Here is a 24,002-nt window from a genome sequence, read left to right as displayed (position 1 = left end):
GCCTCCTGGATGTCCGAATAATCCCCAATAGCCTGTTGTACGCAAGCTACCTCAGCCGCCGAGGGATTACTCAATTTGGGAAAAACAAGACCAAAGTTTCAGTGTAACTTTTTCAGGTATGACATTCCACATTGAACGCTTTACAGACGCTTCAGTGTCATGGTGCCATACCACTGCCACAGGGACAGCATTTTTTCCGTGTTATTGTCGTTATCATTCAGGCCGATTCCTCCTATTGCTCTCGAAGTACCCAAGTACCCCCTTGTTGACTTTTTACCTAACTCATGCGTTCTGTTTTCATTTCGAGTGCGAAGACGTTGCAAAATTCTAGTGTTCTTCCCCGGGTCAACGATCATACAACTTTCTTTGATTTCGTACTAGGTCATATATGATTCTTAGTAATCGTACTAGGTCATATATGATTTGTATGAATTCTTGGTAGTCATACAAGGACCATATATGATTTCCTAGAAATCATACAAGGATCATACAAAAAAATTCATAGACTAAAAACTGTATAATTTTGATTTTCCATTGAAGTTGAAAAAATTTCTTGGATTTCATACAAGGTCATATATGACAGATAATACATTGACGGGTGCCACAAATTCACGTATACTGTAGTCAGAGGACTTACGAAATTATTATATTGCATTTGCAATCCGCATTTGATTCTTTGTGTGCGCTAAAAGAATAACTTTGAGGTTTAAACGTATTCAGAAAACGAATATGACGCGATATGCATTTTTTTTTATTAATTTTTTTTTTATAAATGAGCATTTATATGTATAAACTGGCTTCAGAGTATGTCAAAAATTTTGTTATTTGTTTGGACTTACTCTTTTATTTTGTGCCCAACTTGCAATTGATATTGTACGTTAGGGTCTTTTGGAGAATCACAATGTGATGCCGGGGTATCATATATGTGATGCTCTACCGAATAAAAACAAAAAAAAACATAAATGGTTAAAGATTTTCAAAAAATAGATGTATGATTCTTGGTATTCGTACTAGGATCATATATGATTTCTTGGTAATCATACAAGGATCATATATGATTTCTTTGGTTTCATACAAGGATCGTACTAAGAAATCAAGTATGGACAGTATGAAATCATATATGATCCTTGTATGAAATCAAAGAAACTTCAACCCGGGTCGTACTCCCTGTCGTATGCCATAGCGAGTTCCGAACTGCATCGGTTGCTCCAACGCTCTCAACGCAGACTGCAAGTTAGATTGTGGCGTATTCGCGAAAGGAACAAGTTCGTGCACCTCAATTGCAGCAAATTGAAATTTGGTTGCCAACGAACTTATTACTACATCGAACCATTCCATTGTATCCCTAACAGATTTTTTTGAAAAATAAATCGAAGAGTTAGAGTATGGTGTTCACCTCCCTTTGCAATACTGTACGGTACTCATGTTGTTTATATGGGTGCCATTATTGGTTTCGGACAAATTGGTTGAACCCAGTGCTATATGTAGATTGGATGCTGTTCAAGTTTGCACTCGCTATTTACCATGACAATATGATGGCTTGGTCAGTTGCTTATAAATTGAGATTGCTCGTTTTGTTTTTAAATTTGGCCACCATGGGAAAGGTGATATGTTTCTATCCAACGTTCCTATGGGAGTAGGGATTGGAGGAGATTATGTTCAAAACTGGAAATGGCGTAAAAGGAGCGGATCTTGAGCCTGCGAAGCACGGGCTGCACTTTTTGGAACTGTGAACGAATCAATTGACAACTAACTTGGTTAACATGATATTTTCATCAACACTACAGATTAGCAGTTTAGTTAATCTAATATCAGCAGTCCGTTTCTTTTTTTCACAACAAGAAATAGACCTCTTACAATATGCTTTTGTTCTCCCCACTTAGGTCAGGTAGGAACAAAAACTTGTGATCTTCGGCATTAACTTAGCTAGAGGGCTTTCTGGATACATAATGTAGGTTTTCGGGTTGATGACCTTTTCAAATTGAGTTCATTTGAAGTTGATGGCACCATCTTGAATTTGATTTTAGTTTGATGCCACCACTCATTGGGTGACCAAAATATCAGAACGCTAAAAATTGGCTTTAAAATTTGTTGTCCCTGCTGATTGGGTGACTTATAAAACATGTTTTCGAATCCATGTCAATAGACATTCAGTCTACAAGTACCCTGCCCTCTCAAGTTTTGTGATAAATCTTCTGATAACTTTTATCCGATTAAAACTGGAAGGTCAAAATATTTCTTCAAGTTATAAAGCTACATCTTCATAGCAAAACGATCTCCATTTAGATCTAGTTCCTCTTATGCACAGATTTGAAGCCCTTAATATTGCAAAATTCAATTTCAAATTGACACAGTTCAAGATAATGCTATAGGGTTAATCCCACTTACAAGCGAGCCTCCCGCCAATCTTCTGAGAATAATTATGGTCTCTGTGGCCATCATTCCGTCAACACAGAAAATTAACAGAGTAAAAGCGATATTTTCTTCCTGGCAGGCCTCGGATTATCTTCTCCTCTTTTCGTCAGCGCAGCTTTCCAACACATCCTCTGGATTTCTTTTGCTGTAAGATTTTGCCTCAGTGTCTGTGACACGAATATCAATCGAGGCAGTTTCTTGCGGGCTCCAGACACCTCTCATGAGTAGATCGGCTCTTAACGCTTTTTGATTCTCTGAAAGTTTACGATTTACTGGCTTTTTGGAGTGTGAGTCCATGTAAGGCACAATAAGTCTCCCAATAATTCTCTAATTTCATTATGCCTTTGTGTAATCAGGCCTCATTTTTTCAGATTAGGGCATGGAAATCGTCAAAACAGCCGTCGCATTTCACAGGGAGGTTTGTTAGGGGTAAACATTTCTTCTCTTTATTTACACTTTTTCTGACTGCGGCAGTCATATCCATAAGCCTGGTTCACATAGAATTGAAAACTCGCAAAAGTGAATTCAGAAACGTACGTATTTATAGACCATTCAGCGAACAAAAACATTTGAGTTCAAGTGCAAGAGATCCAACGGGCAGTTACTTGTAACTAAGTGACGGATTACCATTATCAGCAAAAAAACAGCTAACAAACGGTCGCTTCTTTTGCATTACATTACTTAACAAACCTTTGCTTGCATTCTTCTAAAACATTGTGGTGTATGAGAAAATAAACTCAATTGATCTTAACGATACAAATTCAAACCACTATTTTTTTCTGGATTTCGTGAAAGAAATTAATAAACATAAAGAAGAAATTAACCAATTATGTGTAGGATATGATTAACTAAGGTTCGAAAACGAAGAGTTTGCAAAAAGAGTTACCGAGTTAGAACGTAACTCATCTTTTATGTGTTTCCATTTTAAAGGCAAAGAGAATGGCGGTGACTATCTGATCTGGTACACAAACATGTGGAACTAATAAAGTCAGTACACATCCCAATCGAAAATCATGTTATTGAAACCTGCCAATCCCTACCTGGGAAAAGTAAAAGAAAAACAATAATTGTTAAACTTTTTAAAACTAACAATGTGATTCGATATATTAAAATTGCAGTTCATTTTTTGATCAGACTTCGAGGCGCACAAACGAGTGTCCTGCGGAAAAAGAATATAGAACTGTATAACTATTGATAACTATTGCATAAACAAAAAAAACTACTCAAAGTCACGAACAAAAACTCAGTGCAATTTAAGTCCTCAGAAAAAGATAGAATTTGGTATCAAGTCAGCAGTCGGAATCCAATTGATCTCGTTTGTGGAAACTAATGGTAAATCTGAAAGAAAACGGATCGTGGAAACAGTAGATACACTGGCAGTGGATACTTATGTAAATAAAAAACCATTGAAAAGAAGTCGACAATTGGGATTTGAATCGACTCAAGGAAATTTCAAAAGCCAGGTTGATACGAAACGAATCCACAATTTTGAAAAATCATATTGCTTGGATGAGAAAGTATTCAACTTTTTTGTTGTAAACAGCTCTCAAAAATGAAAACTTAAGCGATTAAACCACTAACCTTTCGAGAGAGCTGAGAAGCGGAGAGAACCCTTGCTAGTCTGCATTCATCATTGATTGTCATCGAAAAAATCAAAAACACGACTTTTTTGGCTTTGAACGTTCAGTCTTCGCATTTCCAGTTTCCTCACTTAGCAGTTTTCTTGATGCTCTAGAATTAACAGATTTCGTTATTGTTTTATATGAGACTTGGTTAAAAGATTATTGACCATCATGACCCGAAAAGGGAGAGTTTGCAAGAAGAGTTATCAAATTGGAACGTTACTCATCTGTAATGTGATTTATTTTTCATGGCGTAGAAGATGGTTTGAGTACCTTGTGTAAAAAATTGTGAAACTGATCAGGTTAGGGCAAATTGCATCTGTAACTCGTGATATAGCGGCCTTCCTTTGCCTACCTCGAAAAGGTAAAAGAAAATCAAAAATTTTTAAAGATTTTGAAAAATCAGCGTGATTCGATTTACTATAATCGCAATGCACTTTTTGATCCAGCTTCTAAGTCCAAATTCAAATAAAAACCTACAGCGAAAAAGTTCAGATTTTTTTTCATTGTTTCAGAAAAGAACTCTTCACAACCGCGGAGAAAAGCCGTGTATATATTAAGTCCTCAGAAAACGATAGACCTTGGCTTGGTATCCAATTGATCTCATTGAGGAGACTAAGGCTAAAACTGAAAAATGGGATATGGAAACAATAGAAATTCAGGTATTGTATCCTTATTTAACTAAATATACACCATCGAAAAGAAACGAACGTTAGCATTTGAACCAACTCAAAGAAGTTTTCAAAGACATTTAGGTAAAAATAAATTGACAAAAGTAACAGGTTATGCTGATTGATAGAGAGTATTCAAATTAATTGTTGTAAAAAATTTTCCATCATCAAAAAAATTGAAAATTTTAGCGATGAATTCACTAACTTCTCCAGTAAACTGAGCAGAGAGAAGAACCCTTGATAGTCTAAGAATACATCATTGATTGTCATAAAAAAATCAAAAACCGAACTATTTTGGGCACAAACATTCTTTCTTTTCAGGTCCATCACGCTGACTTGGCTGTTTTTTTTATTCTTTAGAAAAAATTTATGTTATTACTTTAAGTGAGACATTGTTAAGACAATGACCAACCTATTATGTTCTATCTGGTGAATGACAATTATGCTCTACGTGGTTATCATAAATTGGTGTCAAAAGGAGAAGAAAACGCTAAGCTACGATCGGTTGAAGTAGCTATTTACTTTATACAAAGTGTGCAAAATAAAAAAGAGAGCAAACAAAAAACAATAGAGTGGCTATTATTACTAGTGAAATACGATAAAATAAAGTTTCAAAATTTCTGTGTCATCTTTAACCTGAGACATTTTGAACCAAAGTTGGCAAGCTTTATACTTTTCTGAAGTTTTCAAAACAAGGAAAGTGTAATATTATGAGATTTCAATATAAATTTTTTAATTTAAAAAGCTGCAGAAAGACTACGGGAGTTTTTTAGACCTTTTGAATGGCAAGAGCTGCATTGATCATTTCATCACAGAAACGAACATTGAAACTGAAACCAAATGAAAGACATGAGAAATTTTTTTAAAATAAGGGCGGAATTTACTGTATCAAGTATAAACTTTAAAAGTATTTATTTCCTAGTAATAATGCAAACTTTAAATACAATCCAAACAAAACATTCACAGAGTTTTTTTCGCGTTGGGTTAGAATGTTAGGGAAATTTCCGATACTTTGAAAGCTAATGAATATATTAGTACATAGAACAAAGAAAATCGTTAAAAAATTGAAGAAGTATGCGCCGGAAAAAGCTTGCCGAACAACCAATACTCTTAGTTCTGCAAGCCGGATACAAATGATATCAAAAAGTCAGAGATATAAAATTTCAAAAATAGACATCAAAAAGAAATACGAATCAAGGTACCTAATCTGGTTAGAAATGGAAAAAAACGCAAAAAAACTACAGACAAAAAACGAGAGACTGAAAACTTTCAAAAACCGGACATAAAAAGAATTAGCCTAAAAACTTGCTAAAAGTAGACAATGCCATCGACTCACCTAATCTTGATGTCTTGAACAAAAGCTTTCTTTCAAGAGATCCTAAAGCATATGAAATCTTTTTAAGTAAGAACTGCAGCTATATCATCCATAATAATGACAAAACATTTGTACCTTATGAAACAAATCAATCGGAGATTACAAAAGCTTTGAAAAAATGAAAACAGAAAAGTACCCGTCATGATGAAATTTCTTTCAAAATTTTGCAGTGTTGGTCACCCATTATTGAGTGTCGTCTTGCAGAAGCCATTAGACATTACATCGTGAAGCTTACTTTCGCCGTAATTAAAAATAGGCAAATTAATGCCCTAATGAAAAAGGAGATAAGATTGATACTGGTACTTATAGACCTATTAATTTACTGAGTACAATAAGAAATGTCTCGGAGACGATCTTCAGAAGAAGATGATAAAATTTTGCCTAACATTAATTCACTAGCTAGCAATCTGTTTGATTTTAGATCGAACATGTCATGTCTGTCTGCCATTGCCGCATTGATGGAATATATTCGAATCGCTAATAAAACAACAGGGCAAGCTAATTATATTGACTTCAGCAAAAGTTTTGATAGAACTGATCTTGATATGTCGTTAGTTAAACTGGAAAGATACGGATTGAAAATTCTGATTGTTAGATCTATTAGAGAGTTTCTTTTAGCTGGGTGCAAGCAGGGCGCAGCTTGCAAAGAAAAACAACAGAAAATCAAATATTTTGTGGCGTATCACAGGGCTTTGTTCTGCTTCTTTTTTCCTTTTGTATGTTAATGATCTGTCCTCAAATTGTAACGAAAACAGTTCTTAGTAACATTCGCAGATGATACTAGTCATTAGTTAAAATGGAAGGCAAAGGAAAAATCCTGGAGCATTTTCTGAAAGATAATTCTCAGTTTCATTAATTTTAAATATATCCTTCTGCAGAATCTTTATATAAAAAACATGGAAAAGAGAGCGTTGAATGTAACATTCAAAAGCACTTGCGATGAGATGTTTTTCCATTTTTGTGATAGAAAAAGAAAAAAGAAGCGAAGTGAGCCTCTCGAGAGGTCCACATTTGTGTTTGAAACATTGCACACATACTGACCTATGTTAGTTTGCTACCCAGTTACCTTTCACTTTGTTATGTTATCTTTTTAATTGTGGATAGCAAATAATAAACATCACCAAACTTCGGTCCATACCATCAAGTACAAAACAGATATCGATAGAGATTGCTTAAATAACAATCAATGGAGTCGGGAAAATGTGTCCGATTAAGGACTTTGTAGCTGACATGGTTCTTGGTATAAAGTTTAGATCAGATAACTAAAACTGGAGCCATTAAAGAAAAGAAGTTTTGATCAGCTCAAACAAAAACTGAAAACGATTTTAACAATTGAGCTGCAAAGTAAAAGATATAAAAGCCTGGCAGTTGAAGGTTAATGGTAGATCAGAAAAAATCACGCAGAGTTGGTAAAAAATAGACAATTTTTGGCAAATTTCAGACTCTGATCTCTCACTCAGTGTGTTCACAGTGAATAAGGCTTATAGTTGCCTAAATTTTTTACCATTGTACTATGAAAGTAATATTCCGATAAAAACAGTAGTATTTCAATCTAATATTCCAATCTAATAGGCATTACAGTTTTACAAATAAAATAACCAAAATCTGACTAAATTGGTGCTACAATTTTTTGGCAAAATAGTTTAAAAATTGTAGAAATTTATGTTAAATTAAACATGAACACGTCACAAAAAAATTGTTACTAAAAGCGTTTGTTTCCACAATTCACTGAAGGTTCTATTTAAAGAAACCAGAACTAGTACTTGAAAAAATAAAATACAGTAAAGACCATAAACATGTAAATTTGCAAAAAGAGATGCTCAAAGTTTTCTTTTAATTTTTGAACTATAACATCATTATCTTTCTCAAAAGCTTAAATTCGAACAAAAAATTTTAATGAATTGTTTTATGTTAAAGTTTTTTCCTCATACAAAATTATTATCTCTTTACGTGAATTGTATCAATTGGCCAGAAACAACTATATCAAAAACCTTAAACATATGGTACAACCCTATTAGAAAGGGTTGGAACAAATGGCGCGCAATTGAAGCTGGTCGAGACTTAAGTTCTTGGAGCCTTGTAAGTTAAATTTTGAATAATCTACAAAATTGTTCACACATGGGAATCTGGAAACAAATGTTTATGTGTTTTTATTTGTTAAAAACCAAATTCCAAAAGGCTTGAAAAATACTGTAGAGAGTAATTAGCCTACAAAAGAAACCTTTTGAGAGAATACCATGCAGATCAATATTCTTTTTAGTAAGATTTTTAGATAACAGTTCATCCTGCGACAGTTGGCAGAACTTCTCATGATAACAATCTTATCCGAGATTGACCTAACAAGACAAATGAGTAACAGAAAAAGCTTATGTTTTACGCGGAAGAATAACAAACATGCAATTCAGTCACTCATTTTTTTTTCATTTATGTTTTTTAGATTTTTGAAAAATGTATATAGTTTTATTTTTCGCTGTCAAATGATTAAACAACTAAAGATATACTTCAGATATGTTCATTGTAGTAAGCATTATGTTTTACTAAGCTTCTTCACTGCATAACAGCTCATATATGTTTAAAAGCAAAATTACATTCACTCATAAAACTTGATTTTATTTACTGCGTACTGTTTTCTGAGACATTATCACAATGATGCGATCACCTTGAGATGGAATGTTAAACTTTTCCTGAAAAAGCGGCATTGATAGTGGAATTTGCAACCATTTCAGTCGAACCATTAGTTACTTAACATTTTTAATCGTTTAAATCTAAACTAGGTGGGGTTAACTACAAGGTTAACTACAACGTGATTTCAAGGAATTCAGTCAAAAATCTGTTTAAGAGCCTCATCTAGAATTTTTTATCCAGTCTTGAAGAAAATCGATTCTGATTCTACCATGTTTAAATTTCATATGCGTTGAGTCAGATTAAATAATTATTTTTCCCATCAACTTTCATATAGTTAAGAAAATGTTGAAAAAGAAGTTTCACTCATCACTTCTCTTACTCTGTTCATTTTTAATAATTTATCATTTGTTTTATAATCAGATTATAACGCCAAGCAGACTGGAAGATTTCAGACTCCAATCCAGGAGGTCGTTTGCTGCGGGTACAACAATAAACAAAGAGAAGCCATGGGTATCTTGTCTGGATTCACCCTGGAACTTAACAGGTAATAACTAATCTGGGTTATAAAGGCGGGTGGGCAATTTTTGATTATTATGTACTACTACTTTAAATAATCTGTAATTTTAAATTCTGAAGTGTTCGGCGCTTTTGGATACATGCTTTTAAACATTGGCATTTCTAAACATTGTGCCAATATACCCAAAAGACTAATTACCCAATGCCATAATATCCAATGCCCTGATACACAGTTAATGCAGAATCTCTAAACATATCTAAATCGATTTTCGAACCAACCTCAAGTTCGAACTGGCTCAATTTTTAATGTTATAAGTAAATACCAAGGCATTCGTTGAAATTAGGCAGCAATTAAAAATTTTCTCTAACTTACGAAAAACGAAAAAGAGGAGAGAAGTTGGGAAGCAATAAGAGAATAATTATTGTCATACGGTTTGTATCGCCGCCGAGAAATTATTTAACACGGAGGCAACGCAGAAAAAATTTGATAGGGTGATAAAATTTTCTAGTTGAGTTCATGTTATCAATCAACGCCCGTTGAGAATACGTTAATTGAATATCTACGTTATTGTGCATTTGATTAGAATACTTTGCCCCGGTACTCACTTCTCGCCACTCTTCATATCGAAACAATCACAAGAAATCTGCAGCCTCTTCTCAAAGCAGAATTTGCCACTGTTTCAAATTTTCGTAGAATTAAATCGGCCTTTAACAAGTTAATTTTAACTAGTGTTTATTCAAAAACGCCAATTTTCCACTCAGAAAGATTTGGAATATTCGACGAGGCGAAAAATACAAAGGCAAAAAAGTATTCCATTTACTTCTAAACTTCACACTTCTTCAAGTTTTGAAGATTTGGTTTAAGTTTTTTACGGTTGACATAAAGACCGAAAAGAATTTTTATTTTATAAACTTTGCGCAAACTTAAGCTCTTAAAACTAAAATTTACATGTCGTTATGTATGTTGTGTAAGTCTTTTTGTAGTTAATGAGATGAGCTGAGGCTTATCGCGATCAACCTGGTGATTGCAGACTGCCATATATAAACATATTATTAACATTTCTCAAGTTCATTATTTCACTTCAGCATAAAAATATGAATTTCATTTAATTTACATGGAGGTCATCTTAAAGCATCATAATCTATTCAATTATTTCGACTAGCGCGCCTAGTATTAATTATCTCGCTTCGAGAATAATTTTGTATTCATTTAAATTAGTTGATGCTAAATCATTCTCCTCAATTTGCAATTTGTGCTTAATTTGCGCAATTTAGTCTTTTACTCGACTGTCATTTCTCAGGCCAAACTGAGTCAGCAATAAATTTTCAGCGTATTCACCCTGCAAATCTAGAGTAGTGAAATTGCAGCGCGCACTCGCTAAGCAAAATCAATTAAGATAGTGAAATTACTGGAGTAGTGAAATTGCTGCGAGAATCAAACCAAAATTTAAAACACATACACTAAAGATCTAGTGTATGACATGGTGCAGTCAGCGTGATCCCACAAAATGACACCACTAAGCATCCTTTTTTTGGGAAATGCTGACATCTGACCCTCCACTCATATGAGAAAAGTGGTCGATTCAATGAAAACGGGCACTTCTTTCAAAATAGAACTTTATACTTGACACTCCTCTTGACCCACAAGCAAAATACGTTCAACTGCCCTTCGAACCGTTCATGACGAAACAATTGCTGGAATTTCCGAACATTTTGAACGTGAGAGGAATTCCAAAACTGTTCAACTCTGGAAGAACTGGGAACATTGACGTTAAGAGCAATTAGAACTCGATATCATGCGTGGTTATAAACCCTGGAGTCAGGCCGATCGAAGAACTATCTAAATAATCCATCTCAATCTGGGTACAGAAGGACGATGTTTCGTTAGTAGTCGCAACTTGAATTCCATGATAGAAATCGTCACAACAGTTGAACTTTGGGATGTCATGGCAGACGCTTTCAATCAACCCGCTATAATTCTCTAACAACGAAACAACGGAAGGGAGAGTAAAGGAAATTTTTTTGTAAAATTAAAGAAATATCAGCAAATTGAGATTTAGTCGGTCAGGGAGACACGATAGTTTGCGATGTCTTTATAGCTAAGAAGCAGTACACTGAAATACAAAATAACTTCACAAGGAAGCAATTGATTCCAGGCAGACATTGAATCTGGCCGTAAAAAGGAACTTCAAACGCGTAATCAAAAGGAAAATTTCTAGTAGATGATCCGCCGCTCAAATCAAAGCTATTACATGTCAACGATCTTTTTTAACGCTTATCCCAGGCAAAACTCATACTACACCCAATGACTCAACTCGAATCAAAAATTGCAATTATCGCTATTGAGTTTTGGCTCTCCAACCCATAGGGATGAATGCATTGCAGAGGGCATAATTTCCAAAAAATGGCGAAAGCAAAACCATTTTGAACGGTTTTTCACAAGCCCAAAGACAGTAATTCATAACGTACTACCCGTCCCATGGTTAAGTCCGTCAATGATACATCTCCAATTGTTGACACAGGAAATGCAATAAGGGAAGATGCCGTGTGGAACTCAATATACGATACCTCAGACAATAAAATGGTTGCAAGCAGTAAAAGCAAAACATGTTATGTTAAAGCCGGTAACACTACTCTATACATCGAAAACGTTCAATTTCGTCTTCTCAATGACTAGGAAACGATTGCAGAATTCAGAACACGTGTTTGGCGCAACAGGTAGCCATGACCTCCCACATATCACCATTAATACCTACATACTTGAGGAAGCCAACTTGTCGCTGTATCCGTGAGGTCTTTGACGCTCTTTTTATTTTTATTAAATGATACTTTCAACTCTTCGAAAGCTAAATTGGTCAGAACAATAGTAACACATTGCTTATTTTCAACACGCGTTGCGAAAAATTTTTTAAATTTGGCATATTGAAAAGCGCGCTTCAAAATAAACAACATATAATCATAGTTTCACCGTAAATTCCATTCCAAACAGGAAGCAAAAAATATACGTGTACCTATAAAATAAAGAAATAGAGATTTCGAACTTGCACTAATACTTAAAACTAAAACTAAAAAAGACAAAAAATGCTCAGATCAAAACTTAAATATATTCCTTAGTCATCCTAATTAAAAAGGATCACTTCATACACACCAATTCTAGACTTAAAAACAATTGTTAAATGCCTAAAATAGATACTTTCATATCACATACAATGTTTTTCCATAATAATGAACAGCAAAGTTAATTTTTCGTTTCTACTATTGATCTCAAATACTCATGCAGGTAACTTGATATTCACCCGGATAGTGCTGAACACTGTAACTTCAGTATTGTTAGTGGTGATAAGATGTGCACAAGTTCTTTGAAAACTGGCTTTTATAGACTCACTAACGTGCCTGCAGAATTTCAAGAAGCCAAGAATTACACACTTTTGGATCTCCTAACTACATTCTTTTTCTACGATAATGTTTCATTGATAGAAAAAAGACAGAAAATGATTTTAAAATGTTTTTGAATGCCTGCAAAAACTGACCCTCACAATCTTCGCAAAAACTTACCTACGTGTCATTTCACAAATGAAAAACCCCTTGGTTTAGGTATATTATCACTCAAACAAATAATTTGCTTCTAAAATCAAAAACCTCTGATATATTTTCATTTGACTGCCAAAAACCTTTTCAGAAATAATCTCATGGCTTGGTTCATTATCTTAGAATTTTTCCCAATCCAGCCCAAGTCCGTTATCTTCAAAAATCACATCTAAAATAGTCAGAAAAGAATTAGAACTGAGGTTCAAACCACAAACTTTGCTCAAGACACCCAAAATTTTTACTAAAACCAGAGACTCGAAGCACCAGTTTAAGATGATGCCTCCCGTGCTGCAATTGAGCAGTTAACAGTTGAGTGGAGAAAACCTGTTTCGTTTACCTCCAGACTCAAATTACAATGAGGAACGCTACAGTGCCATCGAATTAGAACTGCTGGGTACTGCTTAGTTCCTAGGGTACTTGAAAATTACATGCAAAAAATCAGTTACTCTTACAGCAAATCCTAAACTGTCTTTTCTTAAAATGCACAGATCAAACGAATCATATAGCAGTCAACTATCCCACAGGCTTGAACGTTTCTTTCTGAATTAAAACTGAAAACTCACAAGTAACAAAATTTTTCAATGATATCTCTTGCAAACCTTATCAAACAATTAAAAAAATTTCTGTAATTGACGAAGAGGTTTCAGAAGGTACTTTATCCAATACAGCACTGGCAGCATGTCCATTAAAAATAGTACAACAATTAGGGCTTTTGAAGTGAATCGATTTTATCGAAATTAGTTATCTGTTCCTCAAAACAGTACTATACACACCACTACAATTATTTCCACACATTTAAACGACACTCGCGCCACGAGCGTTCGCTTATTTGTTTACAATAATTCAATGGCACTTCAACCACACTGGTCATAACAATCCAATTTGGATAGTTTTAGTTCGAACCTATATTCCGAGTGTCGTTTGCCTTGAACTCCTGTTACTCGGTCGCTCTCCAGCTCTTTATCTTCAGATATAAGTCTGACATTAATTTCCATTATTCAAAATCAAAACACATGGAGAAAATCAATAAAAATCAAAAATCATCATTGAAAGGCAAATCTGTACCCAAAAATGGGAGCTCATTTCGAGCTTCCCTATGAGGTTCCTTAAACACCGATTCAACACTGATTATGCAGCAACTGCATCTAACATTAGCACTCCCAAAACTGATACCCTCAAAGGCCTTCAATTGAAAAAAAATGGTAGACAAATCTTCAAAAAATAAATAATTGGCTTCCCGACGAGCAAGAACACCGTCCTCAATAAAGTACAGGATTACATCTTGAGGTGCGATGATGCCGGTTTGAAGCTATTTAATCAGTATCTGCACCTTTTGGCTGAAACTTCATATATGCTCCTGAAGCGTATGCATGGACGAAAAAATTGACTTTCGGCAAACCCTCAGAGAGGCGCTAATCAAAGATCTTTATGCAAGCCTTGCAGGAATTTAGAACACGATTTGCGTGGTACAACTTTGTTCCCAGCCGTAAAACTTCGCCGCAAACGCATCCATTGTAAAAAAAATTCTTGGATATTTAAGTATAAATTCCAGGAGGTCCTAGATCTATTAGGCCAGATCAATTACGCTAACTGATCGGCTATCAGGAAAAGTTTTTTCTACAGATTAATTTCGACGTAGTTGAAGCTCCTGCCATAAAGCCATGAGACTTGTCAAAACATTTTCAATGCATTTGAACAGTATAAAACAATACTTAAGTCAAAGTTATACCACCTCAGCGTGTGCAAGCAAAAATGACACAGATTTCTCCATTCAGGTCACAGTTCGGCCATCGATCTAATTTTTCATGAGCTTATACTCCCTGTACCCTTGAGTATGACCAAAAGTTGAAATACTACTTTGTTGAAAAAACAGTTACTCCAAACAAAATATTGGCACACGAAACTTGGATGGCACACACAAGCGATGAGGAATAACACGGTGCAAGGTTGCAAAAGAAATTGAAAGAAAGTAAAGAATGGACATTGAGTCACAATTTCGATACTCTGACAATACATGCAGTGCCATACCTTCAATAGAGGAGGACGTTTAAATAAAATGCCGCAAAATGACACCATTATGATAATCTAAAAAATGTATCTGGCTTAAATGACGTGTTGGTCCAAGAGTCGGGCATCGTAAAAACTTACTTCCAAACCTCGCGGCCGAGGTAGGCTAGACTTAATTGTACGTACGTGCGATTTGGCGAGTTTTGAGATTAGGTGAGAGCGGGCTACAAGCTTGCAAGAAAACATCAGTGGACGCCGTCTGCGAATTCCAGAATAAACAACTGAAGCCAAAACAGAATCGCACATCAAAGAATCAGTGCGAATACAAAAGTGTTAACAGTAAGATGGAGCACAGGAAGTGTGATGCTGCAAACGGCGTCTTCTCTAGACGCTCAAAAATCGTACGTGCAATGCCTGCAACGCGCTAGCGTGCCTGCAAATCTCATTCCTCCAAACGCTACAGCGGAATCACAGAATATACCTAATACAGCTGACCCCCCCCCCATTTAACTCTTGTTAGCTGACATTACCAGCAACATCTGCACCCCCAAAACGGCTCTTTAGGAAATCTCTAACATGTTATTTGGAAACGACATCGACCCAGCCCCAATTTTACGGCAGTTTTGACAAAGACAACACATTAGCCAAAAAGTAGGTCCATTGGAACCAATCACCAATCAGTTTTGTTAACCAGTTATCGCTACGGTATCGCCAACTGACCCACAAATTCGCCCATCGGATCTCATCCGTACAGGGCCTCCAGACTTTGATGCAGAAGAGCAGAGAGCTGAGTGCGAGCAACTGATTATTCTTTAAAAAGACTTGATATCTTACTAATATCACTAGCTATTCATAACCAGCATCAGGCACCAAAAGTTGTTCTGTTTTGACGAGCGTGTTGAATTTCATGTCTGGTAATCATTATTCCCCTTTGAACAATTATCTATTTTACAATTAGCTGATGCTAAATCGTTCTCTTGGCTTTGCATTTTGTGTTAAAGTTGCACATTTTACGCGTCTTCTACGCGCCTCCAATTTCAAACAAATTGAGACATCGATAATTTGTAAGTGTATTCGACCTGCAAATCTAGAGTTGTAGAATTGCAACGCGTACTCGCTAAGCAAAATCCCTTCCGATATCTTGGAAAGTGAACTAGACGTTCAAATCTATACACTAAAGATATGGGATATGGTGTTTCGCACTGACATTGAGCCAAAATTAGGTAATCGTATCTACAGGTTCTGTACACTTGCTTAAACCACCGAAGCTGAAACTTTGAAGTTTTCGAGATTTTTGGAAATGAATTCCTGGCTTTTTGTATCTCAAAACATAAATCGTAGCAGCCAGGCCAGAGCGACTTAATAGCCTAAACTCAAATTGAACTTCAATATTTCAAAGCTGGAGGAAATATGATTACCTTTTTCGTTGTTCTTTGTTCTTCTGGCCTTATACAAATCGTGTCTATGCAAATAACGTTGCACTCCCAATCTACAAATGTATTCCCTATCAATGTAGCAATATTTGAGATCATCTCCTTTTTTCTAACAAATTCTGATTTTATAAATAATGGCAAAGCAAAAATGGACCACTAACTTATGGCTAGCAATAAGAGCAATAAGGTTGGTTTCAAAACGCAAAACGTTTAAAAAATACTGGTTTTTCTCTGAAAGATACCAAATCTCTACGTTTGAAAATGACGATAGCGAATCTTCCTTATGTTAAATACCGAACAAAAACGACGATACCGACGAAAATCATAGAAAATTTCTTATTTTTTGGCTAAAAAAATGACGATACCGATGATTTCTTATGTTTTAACAGCGAAAATTTCTCAACTAGGGTTGCTAGGTTACTATTCAGCTGCTCTGACACTAACAGTTACACAAAGATGACAATAAGTCTAACACTAGAAAGATACTGATTAAAAAAGGTTATAAATGGTCATTACGACGCAGAGGTATACCCAAATCGTCACAAGTAGATATGCCCGATGCGTGTATCTCGTGTTTGTTTTTACTATATTAATGCATTTAAAATGGAAAAATATTGCGGAAAAAAGCTACTTTAGCCGAAACCGGCAAAATGGAAGGGAAATTAGCAACCCGTGTTCGCAAAAGTGTCCTAACCCTAGCCGCGAAATACAAATACAAACTTATAACCTATTTTTCGCACAGCTTTTATCACGCATCTGCTCCATTTATGTATCAATTTTTCACACGCAATGTAGCTTGATTCGCATATAATCCACAATTAAGCCTAACTTAATTACTACTTATTTAATTAAGCCTAACTTATTGCTACTACTAGTACTTTAATACTACTTTATTACTACTTTTAGTACTTTACTACTACTTAATACTACTTATTAGTACTATTTATTACTACTTATTTAAATCGTCAAGTCCCACATTGATATACAAAGCCTTTGATGTGCAAGGGATTTTTCGGAAAAAAATCAGTTTTTGTGGTTGCATGTATTGAAAGCACTTTAATGCTTTGAAAGCTTCAATTAAATCTTTATTAAAGTGCTTATTGCATGCTCAAAATGCGCGCGAATAATAGATACGTGAATTGAGTGGAAACGTGCTACAAGACATGTAACCTAATTTTCGTTCCGAATTTTCTTTTATTTAGCAGAATTGGCGGAACCCCTTTTGCGAAAAGTAAAATACAAAGGATGTCTCCTAATTTTGTTCATTGTATGTATCTAATTTTCGAGCCAATTTTGCTAAGGCGGAAATTTTGGGGTATACCTCTGCGTCATAATGGTGGCTCTCTTACCAGTTCTTTGTGCACTTTTAGGTCAAGTTCATCCCCAAGCTGCAGTTCATTCCCTACCAAAACCAGGAAACCTCCTTTCACCAAACTTCACCTTTTACAACATTTGCCATAACTCGAATGTGGACAACAACCTCAAAGTTCTCATGATTTTCACGAGAGTTGGTGACTTTGCAAAACGGAACACAGTTCGGCAGACTTATTTCCAAGATATTAGAAATAACTCAAAAAGTCTAAATTACGTCACATTTTTTGCGTTGGCAATTCCTGCCGAATCGGTTCGAGCAAGAGTTGAAAGAGAGCAGCTAATGCATAAAGATTTAGCTATCTTGAATAACGAAGAAGGTTATGCTTTAACTACTTATAAATTACTAACTGGTATGAAATTTGCAACGTGCTGTTGTCCAAATGCAAAATATTTTATGAAAGCAGACGTTGATGCGTATTTACGAATTAAAAAAGTTGACAGTTATTTGAACGAACTCCAACAAATTGCGGATGGCGAGAAACCACGAAACAAGATTGATGCTTTTTACGGCAAGTCTTGGGAAAGCCACGTTCCTTTATACAGTGGTGGAATTTGTGCAATTATGATCCCTCAAAGAAAACCCAACCCTCACGCTATAAGCGTGGAAGCACTTCCCGATAAAAAGTTCCCTTTTAAATTTTGTTTCGGCCATTTGGAAATTTATTCGATGACGCTGATAAAACTTATAGTTCAGTATTGTCCACGGCATTGTTATGGTGACTACAATCATTCCATACCAATGAATGTTTCAAGACCATGCGAATCACAATGGGAAGACATCTTTATGGGTTCGTGTGTTTACTCTTACTTCAGAAATGACGTATATGTCGAGAGTATCCACAGAATAAGCAAACAAGATGCCACTTATGCACCACCTAGTATCGAAAAGCTAAAGATGTCAAGTTCGGAACATCTGGACAGGTATGTTATGGCTGCCCAAGTGAGCTCACAGGGCCTATTCAGAAAGCTGCACACCTTTTTCCAGACACTGGACAACGGGGTCCTGAGGAACCAAACTGAAAACTCAACAATATTCATGGCAAAATTAGATAAATTAACTTGAACTCAGCAGAGATTACGAACGGTTCATGTGTACAAACATCCCAACTTTATCTGAAAAGAAAATTATTGATAACAACCGGTTGAAGTATAATTACCTGAAAATGAACAAGTTGGAAAGAAAAGCAGAACTCCAGATGAAAGGAAGAGAGCAGATTACGGTATCATTTTGTAAATTCTTGGACTCAATTTTCAAAATAATTAATTATGTTCAACAAACAGAAAAAATTGTATACCTTCAAAATGTGGTACTTTTACTTATATTTTTCAAGTAACACTTTTACTGTTGTAATTTAATGCAATGACTTGAAAAATTTTCCTTCATAATTGATTTGTCTTCACACAGATGAGCAGAATGGGCAGTTTTAACATTAACCCTGCGTTGTTATTGACGCCAAAACTACACTGGTACCAAAAAGCTATGTACATTTGCTGAAATTTAAAAAAAAACATTACAAACATCAAATAATAGAATATGTTGAGTTCGATTAATCTGCAATAACGCGTCATTACACCTTTAGTTTTTTTAACTTCTAACAGACGGTTTGCATAGGTTTCATACAAATTTCTAATTACATCTGGGTCAATTTCGTTCCAAATTTTGGACACTTTTTCTTCAAATTCTTTCCCAAAAAACATCTGTTTTCGTAGTTGCTGCTTCAAAATTAGCCCTACATTTTCTAATGGATTTGGATTTAGACTACATGTGGTCTATTCTAGAACCTTCCATTCACTCTGTTGGAAAAAATTGCCAAAAAATCTTTGATTTACGCACAGGAGCATTATCCTCCTTTTTAAAATTTACGAATAACCGGCAGCGTTTTGCTTGGACATTTAACACGCATTTTTGGCCAATCTGATCATATTGCAACCCAAAACAAAAGCAATCGTTCGTCTAAACTCATTTTTTCTGGGTTTTTTTCAAAAATTCTTGCTCCATTTCTTCAAAAAACACGAGCTTTCTGTTGCGGCAGATGTGCACCCTCGTTTCATCAGTAAAGTCAATTTTTGTTAGAGAGAGAAACGTTGCTTGAGCATAATGCCACCCCAGAGAGGATTTTTGATGATCTTGTGAAACATCTTTAACTAACTTTTCAATGATTTTTTGAGGATTTTGGGGCCCTTCCGCTCGTTTTTTGGCCTCCAAAATATTGTTTTCCACTTAAAGTTTGTATGCATGCTATGCAATGGATTTTGATTTGAAGTTGAGCTGTTTTTCTACTTTTTTCGATAAAAATTCAGCATCTCGTTGCATAACAAATTGGCAAACAGTGAAAGAACAAAGTGGTTTAAACATATTTTCTGTTTTAACGGAAAAAAATGAGAATAAAATTTTTAGTTAAAACTCTAAATTTTACACCTTTTTTCACGCCTTAGCGTAAATCATACCCATGAAGCACGAATCATGCTTTAAGAGTAGAAATTATGCTCTACGTAGATTTTTGGTAGCATAGTGTATTAACTGCTCATTTTTAAGATAGTTTTGATAACTTTTGCATAGATACAATGTGAAGCGGTTACGTTAGTTCACCATGTACCACTCTCGAATATGCTAAAACAACGTACCATAGTCATCAACCAAAGTACACAGCTAAAAAAGACAGATTTAGTTTGCATAACAAAAGTTGTCAAAAGATGCCGTACTATAACCCACAAAAACAGTAATTAAGAAAATGAGAAATCACAAAAATACTGCAACCATTGTCTCCAATCTTACAAAAAACTTTGATCTCTAATTTGCGATAAAATTTTCCTCGAAATTGAAATATTTTCCTGTGGTTCAAAAATCTTTGCCAAAGAATTATTTCCAGCTAATCATTCCCAGCATCATAAGATTAGCTGGAAGTTATCTTTATCTAAGTTGGGATAGTTTTTGTCCGACTTTTACATATGCGATGGATTAACTAAATACGAGTAATGCAGCGAACAAAAGCATGAATTGTTTTTAAATGATAACTTCCGCGTTCATCGTACATACTAGGGGATTGAAAGAATTCTCTACCAGGAACTTTTCCGAAACCAAATCTTTGTAAAGTTTGTCCAACCGACAATGTCTTATCTCTAGTTAAAGGTTAAATTTCGCCTTAATGAGCAGATAAAAGGTCCCGTAAAAGTTAAGAAAAGTTTTCCAAAGATTCGATGGACACATTCTCGTGTCAAGGTTTGATGGTGAATTTTCGTAAGAAATGTGGTGAAAAAAAAAATTTTCACCGCGTTTCTCTTACATCTTCTTTGCGGTGAATGCGGTAAAACGCGGCGAATTATTTATTTTCACCGCGTTCTCAGTATTCCTACAAAAAAGAATCGTCCCACACGGGTTCGAAACTCTGAGCCCCTACATGTCTTCAACTCCGCAGCCCACTGCGCCTATTGTCACTGTCATCTTCAAAATTTCTTGTGAATTTAAATCAGATTCAGTAAACTTTGGAAATCATATGCGGTGAATTTTTGTAAGAAATGCGGTGAATTTCCCGGTGAATTTTTGTAAGAAATGCGGTGAAATGTGGTGAACTTTTTTCACCACTTTCACCGCTTTCACCGCATTTCTTACATTAATTTGCCACAAAAGTTGATGCGGTGAATTTTTGTAAGAAATGCGGTGAATTTTGTGGTTAATTTTTGTAAGAAATGCGGTGAAATGCGGTGAAATATTTTTTTCACCGCATTCACCGCAATCACCGTATTTCTTACAAAAGTTCACCGCATTCACCGCATTTCTTACAAAAATTAACCCAAAAACCTCGACCCGGGTTAGATGATGAAATTAACGAAGATGTTCAGGCTCATTTTAACAATAATCAAAGCAAAGCAAACTTTTTATTTTCAATTTTTCCCTTAGGTTTTGCTGTGCTTCAGTGTCCTTCACCATGCTTTGCCGACATGACTGAATAGACAGTGTGATCAGAGTGAGACCAAAGAAGTTATTACTTACCCTCGTCTTTTTGTAAACATAAATGCAACAAAAATTAATCATCAGTTCTTATATCCTTCACAAGAACGGAAAACATTTGAGATAATCTGTGAAAACCCATCAAAAAATAAACCGAGGCCTCAGCGTTTATTCTATTGTGTCAGCTTATATTTTAGTTCTGTTCCCATACAAAAAGTAAGACCTGTTAATAAATAGTCTTGATTGACTGTAGAACAGTTAGTTACATCATATTAAAAATTAAATACATCAATCAACGTCAATGGTCGGTTTATTGAATAGTTGCTCATTTCCAACAACCCTTAATTGGGTGAGTGCAATCAAAGTTAAAAAACTAGATACCATTGCTTAGCTCATCTCTCCTGAGTGAGTCTGAACAAAAGATGAGGTGTTCTCCTCTCATGTAACGGCTGGTATCCAGCTTATCACCATGAAAGCTTTAAAACACCCAGTTCGTTTCAGCGGTTTCAAATCTGTCCGGATATTACGTTTTTGGTGTTAGTTTTTGCGAACAGTATTATCCGCTATATTGAAGACTGCCGTTGCATTAACAGTTCCGTTTATGACCACTTGCTACTTTTAGATTTTTCAATGTCAAACTAGACGGGAATCACTACATATCCCACGAAACGGACCCTATTTATGTATAGCATTTCGATCCGATATAGAAAAAATATAGATAAAATTAAACATATGTTGCGTTTAGCTCTCTTTTTTCACAAGTCGTAACACCAGAACTTGGGATTTTCAACAGCTGATTTGCATTTCAGACAGACTGTAGGCACATGTCAGAGAAACAAAAATTTATTTGCTCAAAAATAATTTTCAATACATGACACACAATAAGTTTGGTGCAAGAAGAATTGTGCTTCAAAACGCACTGTATTTCAATGTAATAAAACAAAAAACACGTTTTAACTAATTTTTTAGTAGTTTTACAAGCTCTATTAATACACTGATCCTTCCGTTGTGCATGTCAATTGTCAACCGTTGTTTTGTTGAAGGCGACGACATAAAAACGTAATTTTTTTTATACATTTGACATCATGACTTGTTGTTAACCATGTCGAATATCCACTGAATATTCTAAGTTTACGTCAGGATTTCGATGAAAAATTGACTTATAATTTGGTTTCTTTTATAACGTACACCAACGTATTTAGATGACCAATGTGGACTTAATTTAGAATTCGATTTGTTTGTTTAGTGTCAATATAAATTTTAGTTAAACGCCGCCTTCACAATTTGTGTTTTGCAGTTCCCTATTTACCAAATACCTAACTCATTCTAATTTTAAATGCTGCCCATTTTTAACTGGCAATTTTTGGTCCAAAATATGTTTCATTCAAACAATGGGAAACCGGAGAAAGCATAAACTAACGTACACAGAGATTAAAATATTCTCACTTAATTTTATTTGTCTTACTCTAAGACACTTCGAAAATTAGTTCCATTCGGGTATTTATCATTAAGAAAAAAAATTATAAATGGTGTGGCTTCATTTGAAAGAAAAACAGGAAGTTTTGGGTTTACCGGCAAGTTTTTTTTTGTTTTCAGTTTTCTGTGTGGACCAATTAATGGCAGACTTTGTGATAATACTAGATTGTCTTGTCTGAAATTAGTAAACAAAAAGTGGCCAAAAGTATGAGCTAGATTACAGATAAAAACTCAATTAAGATAGTTGGTCTTATTCGACCGGGGTATAAAAGAAATTAAACGCATTCTAGATTTCTCTATAAAAATCGCAACGCCGAGTTCAAATTTATTTTTCGTGATTCCTGATTCGAATAAACCATCCTTGATTAATTTTGCTACAGAATTTGGTTGATTGAAAGAAAATCAATTTTGAAAAAAGTATATAAATGTGTTTAACAACGGAAATCAGAACACCCAGTTCGAGGTAAGGCAGACCGAACTGACCTCTGATCAGACCATCTCCGGGCGCATAATTGCTCAGAGGATCTGAGGATACTTCGGTCTGGGACAGTCTGATCGGAGACATTTTCGAGGGCACACTAGTCTGATCAAGGGGCAATTCGAGTTCACACTACTCTGATAAGAGGAGGTTTTCGAGCGCACTTTAGTCTAATCAGAGGAGGTTTTGAAGCGCGCACTTTAGTCAGAGCAGAGGACTTAAATTTTATCAGAAACTGTTCGAACGCACTTAAGTCTGGCAGTTTTCACATTTCGAGCGCTGAAATTGAAATAGGTAAAATAGGAAAAAAAATCTGAACTAACCAACAACGGTTTTGAGATTTTCCCGTCTTCTTTGATGGTGTTCAATATCTCTTTTTTCATCCGAGTGGTGGAGTGGCAAAGGCGGAGTTACAAACATGGGAGATTTGAGCAGAGCACTTGGTAAAAAAATAAAATCTGGCTTAAAACGCT

At 35.3% G+C, this 24,002-nt stretch overlaps 1 protein-coding gene across 1 annotated transcript; it reads left to right on the top strand.

Annotated features, from left to right (window-relative positions):
- Positions 1-1,774: 1,774 nt before the first annotated feature.
- Positions 1,775-19,016, top strand: LOC142350048 (beta-1,3-galactosyltransferase 4-like). Its single transcript, XM_075401960.1, has 3 exons — positions 1,775-1,794; positions 9,129-9,252; positions 17,623-19,016. The coding sequence occupies exon 3, from the start codon at positions 17,745-17,747 to the stop codon at positions 18,687-18,689; it is 945 nt and encodes a 314-aa protein (XP_075258075.1). The 5' UTR covers positions 1,775-1,794; positions 9,129-9,252; positions 17,623-17,744; the 3' UTR covers positions 18,690-19,016.
- Positions 19,017-24,002: the final 4,986 nt, after the last annotated feature.

The sequence above is a fragment of the Convolutriloba macropyga genome, chromosome 11 (assembly GCF_964194025.1).
Source record: "Convolutriloba macropyga chromosome 11, txConMacr16.3, whole genome shotgun sequence".
Classification (NCBI taxonomy): Eukaryota; Metazoa; Xenacoelomorpha; order Acoela; family Convolutidae; genus Convolutriloba; species Convolutriloba macropyga.
This window is presented reverse-complemented; position numbering and strand designations above follow the sequence as displayed.

Bases quoted from the DNA above. Each gene is read 5' to 3' on its own strand.
- LOC142350048 (XM_075401960.1), top strand. From the start codon at position 17,745: ATGATTTTCACGAGAGTTGGTGACTTTGCAAAACGGAACACAGTTCGG.